The sequence below is a fragment of the Bicyclus anynana genome, chromosome 13 (assembly GCF_947172395.1).
Source record: "Bicyclus anynana chromosome 13, ilBicAnyn1.1, whole genome shotgun sequence".
Taxonomy (NCBI): Eukaryota; Metazoa; Arthropoda; class Insecta; order Lepidoptera; family Nymphalidae; genus Bicyclus; species Bicyclus anynana.
In genome coordinates, this window is record NC_069095.1 from 8,649,145 (window position 1) to 8,667,592 (window position 18,448).

General features: G+C 34.2%; 1 protein-coding gene across 3 annotated transcripts in view; it reads right to left on the minus strand.

Annotated features, from left to right (window-relative positions):
- The window catches only part of LOC112055598 (uncharacterized), a 154,084-nt gene that overhangs the window by 120,709 nt on the left and 14,927 nt on the right, over window positions 1–18,448 (minus strand). For all 3 annotated transcript variants that reach the window (XM_052884970.1, XM_052884971.1, XM_052884969.1), the window contains exon 2: window positions 17,771–18,253. In XM_052884970.1, coding sequence (XP_052740930.1) covers window positions 17,771–17,874 — 104 coding nt within the window. In that variant the 5' untranslated portion in view covers window positions 17,875–18,253. The remainder of the gene's footprint in view (window positions 1–17,770; window positions 18,254–18,448) is intronic.

An 18,448-nucleotide genomic window follows, 5' to 3' on the forward strand; every position in this document is an offset into this window, starting at 1 on the left:
TAAGACATTAAAAAATTTGGGATTCCATAATCAAATTAGCGTCCACGAATTAAAAAGATTGAAAAAATGGCGGCGTCCTACCGACCGCGGTGGGGCGCCAGCGTCGACACATACCATAGAGTTTATAACCATCGAACAGCCCGATAATTGAAATGAGTTCCTTGTAAAAAGCAGAAAAACGATTATCCCTATACCTTTTAAGACGTCCGAGATACACAAATGGACTTTGTATTAGAATTTATGTCACTTAAAAGAGATGACATAAAAAAGCGCCGACGGGCTTTACACGCTATAAAAATATGGAAACGACAAGAATGCTTTCCCGGTTGTCAATCGAGGGGTTTAATAATCGTAAAATGTTTTTTGATCCAATCGAAATCTGTTACACACAGACAGTGTGGGGATGCCAAAGATTCTAACACATATTAAATTAAAATGCAATCAGATGTAACGGCAATTAACGTTAAAAAGTAATGATTTAAAACGAATTTCATCACGATTTTAGTTTGTTACTGATCAAGCTCTTTTAGGTGAAATTCATTTTAGAGACACATGAACAAGAAGATCACCATCTTTCACAGGTAGGTACGTCGTTCGCAGACTTAGATTTACGTAACACCTAAACTTTTTCTCCACTTTTCTTGTAAAAAGAATCCGTATGGTCAATTATCTGAGCCGTGATAGCATCGTGAGTAAACCTGCATACCAGAGAATTTTCTTAATTCTCTGCGTGTGTGAAGTCTGCCAATCCGCATTGGGGTAGCGTCGTGGACTATTGGCCTAACCCCTCTCATTCTGAGAGAAGACTCGAGCTCAGCAGCGAACCGAATATGGGTTGATAATGATGAATTATCGATACTTAATATTATAAAGAAGTAAAGTTTGAGGTATTGTAGACGGTAATCCAGAGATTACCCCATAAAAAAAAGGTAAAAGAATTTTCCGTAGATCTCTGGGTCTACTGAAAATTCTTCTATCTGTAGAAAGCCACGTTATTTGTGAGTGTCATAGGCTATATTTTATATCCGTATTCTAACAGGAACGGGAACTACGCGAGTGATACCACGTGTTGGCTAGTCTAAATAAATATTAAACTAAAATTTGAATTTGTACAAACAATTTTGTAGAGACTAAGTTCAACATAATTACAATCACTTTTCCATAGAAATTAATAACCCAAGCATCAGTTTCAATTCGAACTACATTTTACGATGTTTCATATACTATTAACCAAAATACGATTTTAAAATTGTAAGACCTCACTTCAATGCCTTTACGACATATCGAGATACTGCGTATCGAGTTAAACGTGGGGACGATAAAAACTCCATTTAACGATTGTGAATGCGACATAAAATATGTCTAATTACTGTACAATTTATGAAGTTCTATGGAATCGATCGTTTTACATTTTTACATTGAGTAGGATTTCTTCCCAAATTTACATACCTACATTTACGGGCCTCATAAAAAGGCTCAGAATCATTGTTGGCATTGGGTTTCCAAGTTTGACCGACAACATCGAGCGAGTTACAAAGATCCGGGCAGATGCAGGGCGGAATTTGGTATTTGAAAGTCTTTAAAAGAGGCCTATGTTCAGCTGTGGTACGCCTTGGATGATTACAATAATCTTTCTTGTATTTATTTTTACGATATGGTATCCTTTACTAAGCGACAAGCATGTACTGTGCTGTTAAGTCTTTATTATGGACTAAATATTAGGCAATTCCGATTTGAGTCTGACGTAGCTACCTAGGGGCTAGGCGGTGTAGTGCCCCGGGGCCTTCAAGCCCAAGGGGCCCTCGACTTCTTACCAGAAAACCTCGTCAAGTCAATATAACTTTCGAGTAATAGCTTTAAAAAATAATGCTATTTCAGGAGCAAGTAAGCTTAGCTTAACTTTTTAGCACCTAGGTCTATAAAATGGTTCAATTTTATTAAATTTTATTACCACTCATACTGATGTCCTTTATGTCAGTAAATCATGTCAAATCTATAGATATCGGCTAGTCATTGTTTAACGTAAATTTATTTTAGTTTACTGTTTAGATGGTAGTGGGGCCCAATTTTTTATTCGCACCAGGGCCCTTGGTAAGTTAGCTATGTCACTGTCTGTAGCCTTAACCGTTGAGGCTTCGAGGTATATTAAAAGAGAACGTTATAAAAGCAACCGTTATTTTAACATAATTAATAACTCGTTGCCATCGATAAGCATTTAATCGATAGTTAATTTATATACCGAATTCTCAACGCCCAATACGATTAAAAACCGATGGTCTCTTAATATTCATAATACGCGTTCTTTTCGGTTCAAAGAAGATTAAAAAACACGGATGCACCGCGGTCAATCAATCACCAGTTTTTATTGGTCCGACCGTACGCTATTGTGTGAAAGTTATTCAACACAACATAAACATTGACAAAAAATCATGTCGGGATCATTGTTCACTCGGTTATATTTATTAATATAAATATCACAATAAACCTGATGCAAAGTAATCTGTTTCCTTGTTATTTACGTGTAAATTGTCTTGAACCTATCTTTTTATTTAATAAAAAAAATATATATATAAAAGTTATAAATTTCAAATACCTCAAATACCAAGTTAAAAGTTTGCTTAAGACAACTTTTGTTTTTTTTTTTAAATAAAAGGAAAAATGCTATTTTCTGGTTAACTCTTTCTTCATCTACTAGTACCTACTTGAATAAATGTATATTGTACTAATGTATATGTCTCTATGATAATAGTTTTTATAAGTGTTCGCAATCAATAACGGGTTGTCCTTCCATGCCTGTTAGTTACAATACCACAAACGTACACACATGCCACAAATGGCAGAAATTCAAAACCCTAATTTTGCGAGGATTAAAAATTATTTCAATTCTATATCTTCCGACCTTTCAAGATTTGAATTTATAGTGAATGCATAGCAACGAACAAAAACAAAAATATGTAATTACTCTACATAGCACTAAGATTATTCTTGAACATAATAAAGTTTCAAATTGACAAGACCCAGAAGACAGATAATAAATTACAACGTTTATTGTAAAAAAGGGGTAAAGCTCTCATGCCTTTTTACGTAATTAAAAGCTTAACGCTGAATATATTTTATGAATAATCGAGTTCCTACATTGATGGCTGACGTTAATAAGACATCAAAGGGCTATCGTAAAAATCCAGCCTCCATCGATTTAAAATACCTATTTCATAAAAACACTTACGCCGGAAAAATGTATGGTGACAATGGGGCACAAGTCAAAAGAGTTCAAATATTTGCGTCAAGTTATTGATAACGCCCTATTTTTGATAGTTTGTTGAAAAAATGATAATCTCCCAATCTCAACCATCTCCGAACATTCAATAATTTTTAATAACTCATGTATTCATAAAGATTTTTCATGAAAAAAATGAGAAATATCCTGATATATTCTGATGGACTTGCGCGATTTTCATCATACAAGTACCCTACAAAATTACTTAATAAAATCAGCTTTTTATTAAAAATCACATCTAGATCGGTATTGTCTGAGCGATCGGTGTATCTGAGAGCTACGATACACGTAGTAAACTTAAAATCAAACGTTCTTGTCTGTTGAAATCAAGTCTCAAAAATGTATAACTTTAAGACGTAAGAAATTTATTTACATCGAAATTTAATGAAAAAATATTTCTCGGTAAATTTCCCAAAAAAGAAAAAAGTCATCAACCATAAAATTGGTTTCATACAGCCATTAGCTGATACCATTTAAATAAAACAGTTTGGTCAGTAGACAATTTCAGTAGAAAATTAATTTTACAAGTAGGAACTACTTGTCTAACTGATTAAAAAAACAAAATGCACCAAAAAGAGTATTTTCTATTAACTCAAAACTGAACATGTTAACAACGTGCATCTGCATATTCACATATAATAATTTCTCGTTCGGCAAAGATTCCAATTTAAACAAGACAACAATTAGTGTCAACATTTTTGCTTACAAGTGCACAAACAAACTTGTTTTAAAACGTTGACGGCCGCACCTGGGGTATTAAGGTCAGTCTAGTGGGCGGACGTATTCACCGTTCATACACCGCGATCACCTATCACTTGCGCCTGCGTATGAAGACTAAACCCACAATTACGCATATTGGAGGAGAACATCAAACGCACCGCAGCTATTATCACGAAATCAATATAAATAGACAAAGAGCCCACAGCAGTTGAACGTCTTTTATTTTATAACAATGAATGTCCGCTAAAACTCGAAAACGGCTTGGATTAGAGCAATCAAAAAACGACTTCTAATTATCATGAATTTAAATAAATTTTTCGTTTTATTTTCCCTTATACGAGGGTTGCTTTAAAATAATAATTTTGCTTTAAAAAAATATTGTTGGTTAGTAAGTTGCAAATGTGACCAAAGTCAAGTTTTATTATTAAACATTTATTCTAAATAAGTCGACATTTTATACCTATGAGTACGTAGTAAAAGGAAACATAGATTCGAAAAGAATCATTCTGACGAGTCTTGGCAGCGGTAACACATGAATACGATTCGTTATTCGCACGAATGAGAAATATTACCGGATATAGTTTTAGTAACATTTATACAGTCGTTCGTCAAATAATTTTATGCAAGAATTGAACTACTAGACAAGATCTAAATTAACAAAGCCATGGGTAAAACCACAAGATACAGCAAAGTAACGCTTGTGTGACTTTACAGCCCTTAAAATATTAAAGGAAGATGTCTCTCTAATTGAAGAAGTAGTCATTTGTATTTTTGGTAATATCATTTTACTAGCGGACGCTTGCTACTTCATCCGCACTTAGAACTCCTTAATCCGGCCTTGTCGTAAAATTCATTTTTAAAAGACGTCTAACTATAACCTGCCTTTCATCTTTCTACATCAAGCGGTTTTCGAGATTTCGCGACCTTTCGCTTTTATATATAGATTTTAAAATAGTTGTTACGTCTATATAAATTAATAAAAGTTACCTATTTTTTCATATAAATTGTTATAGCCCTAACCTGAGCATCGTGGGCTCTCGGTATAAAAGTTAATCTTGCACGGATCCAAACTTTATTAAGTGTCAGAGTCAAGGACTCATGATTAAAATAATTTTGAATTTCAAACTCTATTCTTATCTAAATTACTGTCTTAAGATCATTAATATTAATATGGTATTCACAATTATTTAATCCAAGATCTCAATTACCGGCACTCATTCTATTAACACGTATCCTGATTCCTTATATCGTTTCCAAAGATTTAATCCTTAAATTTATATGCATACTAGCAAACGCCTTCGACTTTACACATTATTAAAATTTAATCTGTCTGTTAAAATAGCATGAAACTCAATTTAGTATTTTCGAAGATCAAGAGAAAACTGACAGTATAAAGATAATAAAAAGTTTTAGGTACCTTTTCAAGGTAGGTATAAACATGAGCCAAATCAATTTAATGTCATTTGCAATCACGTAGCTGATTTTAAATGATCTTCATCTTCAGCCTATTTTAGCGACCCATCACAAGAACAGGCCTCTCTTTTTAGGGATATTAGAGGGGATTTGCAGCTTTAGTCCACCACACTACATCCATGCAAATTTACGGGCATAAACTGATGAAATAAACTAATTAAAAAGACGTGGATTGACAAATGAACGTGATCTCTATCTTCCGAGGCATAGGTGTGTTAATGCTCATGCAATTCCGGCCCTTTCTAAGAATTTCTTTAAATAAATTTAATTTCTTGCCATACCCATGAATTGAACTTACAAGGAGGTTCTTATTATCGGCAGATGACAGCTGATTAATTAACAATATTAACCACTGCATTAAACAGACAGTTTGCACATTTGTATATTTTTGTATTCAATGTTATTCTTTAAAAATGTATGAGTATAAAGAGAAAAACATTTTTTAAATCCATCAACGTTAACAAATAGCTATGAGTTCCTATCAACCACATTTTTTAAACTCTGATAAATATTAAAATTACACACAAAAGCCTGCCATATCGCTTTCATATTAATATTTCCTTTGCATTACTGATAACATCGCATCCTTTCATCCCTTACACATCCCTCTTATCTCGAGAGGGCCACCTGACCCCAGGTTTCGAACCAGCTGTGTTTCTTGGTATGCTAATTAATTTATTTCCAAATACTCGTAAAGTTATCTATATTAAAAAAGGTTTATTCTACAACTGTGCTTCAAACTTTGATGTTTTTAATACCAACAAAAACTGTTTACTATTCAAAAATGTTCCATGTCATTCTTTTATATTAGCTACAAATATTTGTAAAGAGGACTATTTTATACTTTAAATACTTTGTTTGTATGCGATAAATTTCCAACCTAATAAGCCAATTTCAACGAAATTTCGCACATTGACCCAATTTAGAAAATGGTTTTTTTTTTAAATCGCAATTTATAGTCACAATATTATATCACAAAGTCGATTAGGACAACTGTTTTTTTTATTCTTTACAAGTTAGCCCTTGACTACAATCTCACCTGATGGTAAGTGATGCAGTCTAAGATGGAAGCGGGCTAACTTGTTAGGAGGAGGATGAAAATACACACCCCTTTCGGTTTCTACACGACTTCGTACCGGAACGCTAAATCGCTTGGCGGTACATCCTTGTCGGTAGGGTGGTAACCAGCCAGACCTAGACCAATTAAGAAAACCTCAAGCGGTCCAGCCGGGGATCGAACCCAGGACCTCCGCCTTGTAAATCCACCGCGCATACCACTGCGCCACGGAGGCCGTCAAAAACTGATAGCTTTTGACATCAAAGTTATATAAACTTGTTATCTCTAAACTTATATATTATATAGCATCAAAACGAATCAAAAAACCAAACATCTTAAAGCGATACAGCCGTATTATCAAACTAATAATTCTTATAAAAAAAATGTACAAAACATTAAAATCAGTGTACAGCAATAGATCACAGAAAATTATCTTCGTTATAAAAAATCTGTCCTGCTCGTTCCAAATATACGCGCCCACGCGTAGACGGAGTAAAAGTCGCTTTCCAAATGCAATTGTACAATGTCAACAAAGAACCTTACTTCTTTACACGCACATAAGTTATGCAACACAAAAGAAACAGTTCGTAAAGAGTGTTCGGCTATTCTATTTATTTAATGATCTATGGATATAAAAGAGAAAGAGGTATGCCGACCGAGTGTGTTAATAGTCATTGATGGTCATGGTGCGAGTATAACAATGTTGACATGCTTATGCAAATGCAAAAAGACGTAAATGGAAATTATTAGGCACCCTTAAGTTAACCTTACATTCTGATAATGAAAATTCCAATGGTCCTGGACGCAAACAAAATGTAAGATTAACTTATCAGAGACTTCTAGATTTTAAGATATTTTGTTTTTTCAATGACAAGTTGGTTTTTTAATTGCGATCTGACCTGATGTAAGGTGTTACTTGCATACCCAGTGAAATGTTGCTCTGTTTATAGGCGATTTTCCACTTACCATCAGTTGAACCATCTGCTGGCCTAATCACTAATTTGGTCTTTATTAACAACATATAAAAATAAACATCAAATCAACTGAGAAATGTCATCTACCTACTGTATGATATCCACGAAGGGTGTACGGTAGGCACCGTATGACATTTGTTCTCAATCTCGTATATGTCCGTCAATTACTAACTAAAAAAACACTTTAAGAGATTATTAAAAATGGGCTAAAAGAAAACCACATCTCTGTTGGGTCACAGAATAAGTGTTGGGTACTTTACGTATGCCTACGAGTCAAATGACCATAAGCCCGAGCATACATATTTTAAAGACATTCCCATAACCGAATGTTAATTATATGACTCCTACCGTTTTATGTTACGTTTTCATTACACACGTTCGAGGAACTTCTCCCTGCGGTTTTCTCTGTGTAGTTTTATATGATCTTTTAATTAGCTATATTTTTGCATGAGTCGTTGTATCAATGAAACTATTTATAAATCTTTAATTTTATTAATCTGTGTAGGTTGTATTATTATCTCATATCTATTTAACTTTATTTCAATGTATAATTCTAAATATTGTCATTAATTATTGTACCTTTGTAATTAATAGATTCAAATAACTATTATAATAAACGTATAAAATATGTTAGTAAAAATCCAGTTGTAATTGTAATTTCCTATTTATGTTAATGCTATTTGTTTGTCCTATTTAATGAAAATCTTACAGAAAATTAACACTAAAACCTTTATCACTGACATTTGAAAACAACGCGCATCTTACTTCTGGTAATTTTATGGTTGTCAGCTAGTATTGTTTAACATTAGTTACTATATCTTATCAAACAATGTTTAAGAAACTATTTCATTTATTATATCTAAAATTAAATTTTGGCTTACTTTAAATCACTGTAGAAACCTAAATGTCGACCTACGAGCTGCTACGAGTAAGGTATGTCGAATGTACGAATTAATAGAAAATAAAGTGAACGCAGAGTTACTATTAACTGATTGCTCAGACTCTAATATCTCATTGAATTTGTTCTCTACATATTTCTGTTCGGATTTGATTGTATAAAAAAGTAGAATTTTTGCAAACACTAACATTTTTCCTTTCTTCATGCCCAGTATCTATAACGGTTTGTGTTCAGCTGCAATATAATTAGGTAGATGCATCACAAGCCTAAATTAAATAAATGATAAACAGCGCAACAACTAATATCTGTCAATTGACAACGCCACATTACGCAAGGGCATCCATCACAATCAGTGTGAACACACAAACGGTCACTTGACCGTATTTTTCGGGAACTTGAACCCAGTGCCGCAACTCGATACAGCCATTCTGACCACAATCAGTTAAGAAAACTAATCCGTCAATTAATATTAGAGGGCCGGCGTGAAAGATTCAATGTAAATTGTTAAGGCCAAGCTTGCCCTCGAATTTTTTTATTATTTTGAATATAAATCATATTAAAAACTATATTATTGAATTATTTTAGTGAGTGTCAAACTCACATGCCCGTGATGCACCGACTGACCGACCGACAAATGACGATATAGCAGCCATTATTACTGACAAAGCACTGGCGACCGACAAAAGGCGGTACAACCGCCATAATATATATATTTATATGTACTTTATTATATAACATAATGAATTAAACTTTTATAAATCAAAGTATTGTAAAATTAAATATAAAATAACCTAAGCTAAGACTAGTATAAAGTAAATACATGTGACTTTGTTTAATCTTTAACTTGTAATCAAAATATAATAGCACTATCATCAAATCATATGTTGGATTTAATAGCAAGTGTTATAGTAATTCTTGTCCCAAAATGATAATTTTTCAAAAACGGTTCTGTATCACCGATCAAAACATTAAGAAATTATTATCCCATTTTCAGTTGACAGGCAACGGTACTTCAAAAAAGTAAGGTTACTCAACTTCCGTGAAATACAGAAAAGATCTCACTAATTAAAAATAATAAACAGGTTTAGTACATTAAGTTATTCGCTAGGCGTTTTAATCACAAGTTATGACTGCCGATTAAATTAATTTATTCGCTGTTAACTTTATTATACATTAAGCTATGTTTAAGTAGCTCTTTCTGATAATATAAGTCTTTCTGACTTTTTACCGTTGGATCTTTGTTTTTAAGATAATAACGAAAGACAAACTTGGAAGTCATTAAAAGTAAAAAAAACACATTTTATCTTAGTTTAATTTCGAAATCCACATTATTACCTAAGAAAAAAAAATACTCTGCAAGTCGCTAGAAAAAATTTAAAAACTCTAAAAATTACCTAATTTATAGGAGCGGCTCAATTTTTTCTCAAGACTTTGTAATAATAATTATGTAATCAGGGGCAATGAAAACAAAACTTTAGTCTTGTATATCTTTACTGTGCTTTAGTCTTGCAACTAATTCATAGAACTTCTCTGTTGGGAACCTCCGCTTAAATCAATTCAATAATGATTCATTAGGCCGTATTTAGGCAGCACGTGCTGATATGAGTGACATATGAATTACATTGTTTGGGTGTCGTTGCTTCACAGCTTCAACCAATTAGTCGATCATGAGCTATAATCATAATGGATATGGTATGTTGCTTTGCTACCAAAATTAAATTAAATATTAATTTAATTAATTGATCAATCGTGGACTTGATTATAATAATAGAGATGTATAGGAGTACACAAATCTATTTATTCCTTTTAATATTATAAATGTGATAGTTAGTATGTCTGTCTGTTTATCACCTTTTTACAATTGCTGAACCGATATAGATGAATTTTAATACGCTAATAAATTGGGCCTTGGATCAGAATAGGCTATTTTTTATTCAGAAAAAAATATTACGTGAACATGGTTTAATTAATTTTTCAGAGAGCGGAGAAACCTAACCTACATCAATGTGTATCACTGATTTTGTTGAAAATTTAATAATATGACTAGAAATTCGGAATCAATGAACTATTCAGTGTGTCTAGTGGGAGTTCTCAATATTTTCATACTGTTACTGTCGCGTTGACGTAAACGCGAATTTATATGGAATTGAAACAGTTGTGCAGTAGTGCCACTAGATGGCGCTGTTGGTGTCAATTCCTTAGAAATTCGCGTTTACGTTAACGCGATAGTAACAGTATCAAACTGCCACTAGGCCCTCTGATGAGCTCGGGTTATAACGTTTAATGTAACAATTGCAACAAATTAATGCTAACGTGCTCACTGAGGCACGAAGATAACACCACTAACTATTCGCATATACCTTCCCCTATGACTAATAGATCCACGGTATAGGGGCAGGGCTAAACACCGAGAGCTCTGAATGAGGATGGTTTGGTAGATTGATCCTTACGATACTTCGATTAAATAGAGGGCAATGGCTGGGAATATTGGTCATATCTAAAAAATATGAAGAAAACACTGTTAAATTAGTAAGTATATACAAAACTTTGACGAGTGAGTTTAAATTTTCTCCAACGGTTGTTCGAACTACTTCTAACTATCCTAAGTGCAGTTTTAACACTTGACCCATCCGTTATTTGCACATTAGGAAATGTCGTCACACCGAGACAGTAATATTACGTGTGGGCATTATTGTTTGAACTTACACAAGGTTTCATATTACATTACAACATACCAGCCAGACGGTTTTTTCTTCTACTACCGTTTGGTGTGGGCGTGCATTAAAAGTGAATTAATCACATCAAGATTCTTTACGTTAAGCAATTGGATTTAATTTCAATATTAGTTTTGGTGGTGACATTATAAACGAACTAGCGGACGCCCGCGACTTCGTCCGCGTGGAATTTAGTTTTTCACGAATCCCTCGGAAACCATGGATTTTTCCGGGATAAAAAGTAGTCTATGTGTTAACCCAGGCTATAATATATCTTAATACCAAATTTTAGCTAATTCGGTTCAGTAGTTGAGGCGTGAAAGAGTAACAAACATTCATATCATCAAAATCATCAGTTTTCGCAAATTTCGGGAAACCATAGATTTTTCGGGATAAAAAGTAGCCTATGTGTTAATCCAGAGTAAAATCTATTTCCATTCCAAATTTCAGCGAAATCGCTTCATCAGTAGCGGCGTTATAGAGTAACAAACATCCAAACATCCAAACATACACTTATCATTCAAGAGGAAAAATTCTGCTACGTACCGCGCATAGTAAAGTAGTCAAGACTACATAAAGTTCGAAGTTCTTGTAGTCGCAAAATTGCACATTTAGTTGAATATAGTAAAAAATAAAGGAAATTATCTTTTCGATATCGTATCATATACTCTTAAAACAGTGCTTTATTGAAATTAAATTATTTATTTGCCTTAATATAATATAAAATGATTACTTCGTCTTTAAGTAGCCAATCTACTCAATATGTCAATTTTAGCATAAACGCGTTATGGTGCGATAAGACAAGTGCTATTAATTAATATACTGTTTATATTTTGGACCAGCAAAGACTATAATGTTATTAGTCTTTTATTTAAATGTTTGTAGATTGATGTTTCGGAAAGATTCATTTACAAAAATATTACATTTGTGGCAGTTATAGTCACAGACCTTACTCTAACAGCTAACTTTAAAATTAATTCATAAGTTTAAATTTTAAAAGAATATTTAAGGTTAAACTCTTGGTCTACTAAGATTTTCTTTTCTTTCTTTTTTTTTAAAAAAGAATATTTGCCATTTTTTTGTTTTTTTTTAAATATGACATATTCCCATTCCCCTCCAATTTAGTCGGGAAAGACTGTGTTAGGAGTGGGTACGACAATAGACCAACTGGGCGGGGATCGAACCATCACCCCTCGGTGATGAGTCCGACTGCTCTTACCGTTGAGCTATTGAGGCTAATTAAGATATACCTACCACTATATACACCATACACCTTTCCGTCATAGTCATCCGAAAATCAACATTATCAACAAGTAGCAGACCCACGCGGTTTCACCCGTGTGATGAAATCGCGTTAGTTTAAAATATATATATTAAATAAATAATTTTATGATACGCAAATAAACAAACAGGTCTCTTTTCTTTTAGCCATTCGGTATTTAAGCGGATAGGAATTTCGCGTAACACAGTAGATATCTTAATATAATCTATATAACATTAATAATATTTGCATATTATATATTATAATATACGTCTTTGGCAGATAATAATCGTTTCTTTTTTTGTTAGGAGTGAATATTTGAAGATAATTTGATTGGAATATTCTACGCTTTTCCGTCTGAGGTTTTAATAAAATGCTTGTTATTCAGGTATACACTTGTCTTGGATACTTGGATAATTGAAATAACACATTTTATAATTTTGGTACTGGGTAGAGGGGTGGTAATTCGATTCCCGCCCAGTTGGTCTATTGTCGTACCCACTCCTAACACAGTCTTTCCCGACTAATGTGTTAGTAAGAGAATTTTGAAAATCGGTGTAGTAGTTTTGGAATTTATTTGTAACAAACAAACAACAATCAAGTCTTAGATCGATGCTTACAATCATTTTTATTTATCTAATCTAATATTATATTAGTATAGTTAAATATAATATCATAGACTAACTACCTATGATCATCATCATCATTGTCAACCCATATTCAGCTCACTGCTGAATTAGAGTCTCGGGTTAGACCAATAGTCCACTGCGCTGGCCAAAACCTGCCTACGCTGGCTACCCATGATAGGAGACTATAAATTAAAATTATTTCAAAAACACAGACGGCAACCTCAGACCAGTTATAGAAGGACCTGTATCGCACTCATATTCACGAACAAAATTGTCTGTAATTTTCTGAGAAAAACGAGCTTAGATTTGGTATTTATCTTATACTAAACTAGAAGTTTTTTCCCGTTTTTAACACAATTCAATTACACAAAAAGGTATTTTTACGGAGCTCTTTAACCGACGAACAGGATTACAACTATTTAAGATCGATTCTATAGAGACAGTTTTTATAATCGCTTTAGATCGTTGATCATATACTTTGACAGAAAAGTAACGTCTAGCGAGGCAGGTCCTATACAATAATTGGTCTGAGACGGCAACAAACGTTTTACAATAAAATTTATATTTTATTGTTCAAATAGAACTAGGGAAATGTTATATATCAAATATCATTGTCGTTTTACCATATAGAGAATCAATAAACAGACGTCTGTCTACTCTATAACGCCGTTTTGAGACGATCGAAAAGGTCAAAATGTAACTTTTTGGAAATTTTTCATGGATATAATATATTGTAACCTTAATTAATAAGATCGACCCACACAACTTATTCTATTTGTTCCAAAACAGGTCACAATGGCTGATTTAATTATAATCATGTCTGCGAATATACCAACTATATTTTCTACTAGCCAGTAGGTAGTTTATAGATAGTAAATTTAGAACGGATTTTGCGAAAGGGTCGGATTAAGGAGGTCTTAGGGCGGATGAAGTAGAGGGCGGCCACTAGTCGTGTAATTAATTTCATACAACAATAAGCTTCAACAATAAGGCTGCCAGTCCACCAAAGCGGAGCGAGGCAGCGGAGCCGAGAAACGGAAAAATATTTAACCAATAGGATTGCACAAAATTTCCGCTACTCTTAAGTGGACAGAGACTTGCGGGCTACTTAAAAAATCATATAAAACCGGTAAGCGGAGCGGGGAAACGGAGTGTGGTTAAATAAATTAAATTTGATATTTATTTATTTAACATAGTCTGCAACTCCGCTCCGCATTAGTCCGTTTCTCCACTACGCTCCCTCGCTCCGCTTTGGTGGAAAGGCAGCCTAAAGCATCACGTCATGGGCCTTAGGGATAGTTTAGCATGTTTTGTATTTCGTATATCTATAATCAATGATAATTTTATACCATAGATCGGTTACGTCCCTACAAAATCAACACAAAACTGTGCGCACACATACACAATTTTGTCTTTAATGCCATTATTTATTTATGTGTGTATAGTTTTTACATCATGAACATACAAGTCGACATTGTAGACAATATTTAGGTATTATTTGTTTAAATAACGTTCGTTGTTGACCACCACTAACACTGAGATGTGGAAATTTCCTGTTTTGAGCGCCACATTTTTCATTACCTAGTAACATATCTAACAATACCTATGTAACATCATTGTCTATAATTTCATCGTGGAAAACAACATTTCTAGGCAGCAGATGTAAGAATGGCGTTAGTTAGTACTTCTCCATAGTCTACAAATAGTCAAACTAGACGTTTCAAAAGTGCTTGCAATCCTCTATTTGAAACAAACGAATTTAGAATTTTGGCTGTGAGCTATATCACAAAAAGCTCTGTACTTACTACTAAGAAAAGAAAGATATTTTGACTTAAATTAAACGATGTGAAGATATAGGGAAATAATAACAGAAAGTGATTACTATAGTCCGTATGGTAACTTGTTACATAAGTCAAACAAGACAAATCATGTGTTTGCTTTCAAATAAAATTAAATTCCAGACGATTTAACACATCGTCTTTTCAAACAAACTAAGTGCGCAAACAATTTTAAACGTTGTTGCCAAATTTTCTATAGCCACTTTATTTAGAGTTAGGCATAGCAAAAATTTGACTCCTGACTTTGACTTTGCTTTAAATATTTGAAAACAAATGAACCCGTACAATTTATTGAAAAAAATCTCCATTAACAAGAACGAAGCCACGGGTATATCCAGTAAGGATATAAATTCCAAAACCCAAATAATACAACGTTTATGCTAAAAGGATCCCTCTTTCCTCGTTCACAATGTTAAATCTATGTAAAACAAGTAATGAAATTGTCGTAAATCGTGGCGACCATTTAGAATAGACGTCAAAACATTTGCCGGAACTCGACGACAAGGTTTATGTCCCTTACATTGATGAGCGTTGAGACGCAAAGGTCGCAGGGCTCGTGTTAAGTGCCTATACATAATGCCTATGATTGCCCACCTACGGTCAAATAATAAGGAAAAAATGAAACGGCTTTAAACATGGAAATGCATTCTAAAGACGGTTTTAAGTAATGGCTACAAACTCAAGAGATAAATACGTCAGAAAGAGATTAATACGGGTAATATCTACCACTACATTTCAGAGAGATATAATTTATTTTCTTTAAAATGTCCGAATTTCGGCCATTGCGGCCAATGAGATGAGATGATTGGGACTACCTATCTACGCGTATATTATAGTGCACAAGAGTGCGCACAAACACAGGTGCACTCTCAATGCCCAACTCCAACTCCAAGTCCCTCGCTCACAAGGAATGGCAGACTGACACGACCAACTATCCGGCACAGGACCGATGCGCTCTCCGAGGCACAAAAGTGTACGAAGTTGGTACTACCATCACCACCAGCATCCCAATTCCAAATCTTGATAGTAAATCAAGATTAAATTATGTTTTAAATAAAATATAACACCGCTAGCTGACGCTGCGGGGTTTCACCCGCGTTGTTCCCGTTCCCGTATAAACACGGAGATATTATATAGCCTAGGGCCTTTCTCGATAAATGGGCTATCTAACACTGAATTTTTCAAATCGGACTAGTAGTTCCTGAGATTAGCGCGTTCAAGCAAATAAACAAACAAACTCTTCAGCTTTATATATTAGTATAGATAACTTATTTGGAACGAGTTGGAAACCCTGGAACATATTATACGTATCCGAACTTAGAAAAGACCTTTTTAAAAGTGTTGAAAACAACGGACGGGTTATGCAATATATATTTTTTTTTTATTCTTTACAAGTTAGCCCTTGATTACAATGTCACCTGATGGTAAGTGATGATGCAATCTAAGATGGAAGCGGGCTAACTTGTTAGGAGGAGGATGAAAATCCACACTCCTTTCGGTTTCTACACGACATCGTACCGGAACGCTAAATCGCTTGGCGGTACGTCTTTGTCGGTAGGGTGGTAACAAGCCACGGACAAAGCCTCCCACCAGCCAGACCTGGACCAATTAAGAAAACCTCAATCGGCCCCAGGACCTCCGTCTTGTAAATACACCGCGCTCACCACTGCGCCACGGAGGCCGTCAAAATATATAAAACAATGTATTAGTATTATTTTAGAGTTAGTCAAAGCTGACTTAATGTCTAAGACGGTCGATAAGTACATATTTAACAAAATAAAAAGTACATTTAATTTCAGTGTACAGAATTATAATCATAATTATCATCATCAGCCGTCAAAAACTAGTAGACCAATGAATTATTACTACTGTGCCGTTTTGATGTATGATTGACGTTTCAATCAAATAAAAAGCTCATACCGCTCATAGAACCAGCAAGGTACATTTAGTTATGAAATCGATTCAAATCTTCGTTTGAATGGCAAGTGAGTGATTGGACTACTGTATGCCGACTGAAAGTAACAAGTGTTTACTTAACATATTACGTCTAAAATAAATACTTTGTATTAAATATTCCTTACGTCATGTTTGTACAGTTGGCACTTATTGTGAATTGTACTGAACAATTTACTTTTTTTTATTTTTTTAACAATATATATTATAAGGTTGTAGAAAACTTACCCACCAAGTACTGTGTGGTTGGATTTAAAAACAATTTTTGATGTACATCCTGATACAGTGGCATATAGCATTATTTACTGTAAACCAATGATGTTAGAAGAAAAGAGGTAGATAGGTTATACGCGGACCGCAAGTGGCACGTTAAAACTATGCTAATTAGCAAACCTGAGCTCAGGCGTCGCACTGTCATCGCGACGTAGACAACGCCGCTGAAATTAGTTTTGTTTCCGCATCGTGCCAGTTGTAAACATCGAATTTGGATTACGAGTAGGTAACCTATCTATAGCTTTTTTCTTCTAACATCATTGCTGTAACCACAGGTTTTACGCTTTGTTTAATATAAATATGAAGAAATTAATCCAAAAAAAACTAATCTCTCTAACGATTCTCTTCGAAAGTTAGAAATGTATGGGAATTACATATCCGATTTATACTTGGATCACATTACCTTTCGATACAACGTCATTCCCATACATTAGTATTAGTTTTCGAAACGTTAGCGATTGTAGAAAGAAAATTAAATTGCAACATGGGCTTGTAGACATATGGCACACCGATTCTTTATCTAAGTATCTGTATGGGAATGACATTTGCTATGCATTGCCATACATTTTGTAAGTTTTCAAAGCGTTAACGTTTATAGAAAGAGAATCGAGGTGCCACATATGGCACACCTATATTTTGATGAGAGTAAGAATACAACCATTTTTTCTCAAGAATATGTAATAAAAAAAAAATAGGTACTCACGTGTATACAGTTAGTATCATCCAGCACTGCAGTCGCGCGCCGGGCAGCCACGTGACGTAGCGACCAGTCAGCGCGCAGTCGATACAAGGTGCAATATAAAGCATACCACCGCGGTGGCCCAAGAGAACACGCTAACCTAGCTATCTTCCTATTGGTAACTAACTAACTACACTCTCGTAACTGACTAGCTTAATTTACTCGCGTTGGAATTTAATTTAATTATTTTTTTTTCAGTTAAGGCCAAATATTGTCGAAAGTTTCTTAGTTGTCTACTTCATTTACTTGTCTAAGCACCGGCTATCGTCAGCCGAGCTCAAGTTGATTTGCTTCGCGCAGTTAAATATCGAGGTCACTCCGCTAAGAGCACACCCCAGCATCTTCGTTTTATGGCGGCGTTAAAACGAAAATTTGCCTAAAAAGTCAGACGATTACTATTGCCCTCTCGGCGTGCTAACGATCGACTGCGTCATTTCAGAATCGCACCTGAAACAATAAAAAATAAATTTATTTAATCACCTTTTCTAGAATTTAAAGGAACTTGAGTTTTCATTGCCACATATTCATTGACGCTTGTCTGCACGTATGGTAACAGAGGATATAGACTTCTAAACTGGAAGAGTTAACTATACTTATGATAAAACTGTAGCAAGTCCAATTCTGTACATTGAAGATATTTTG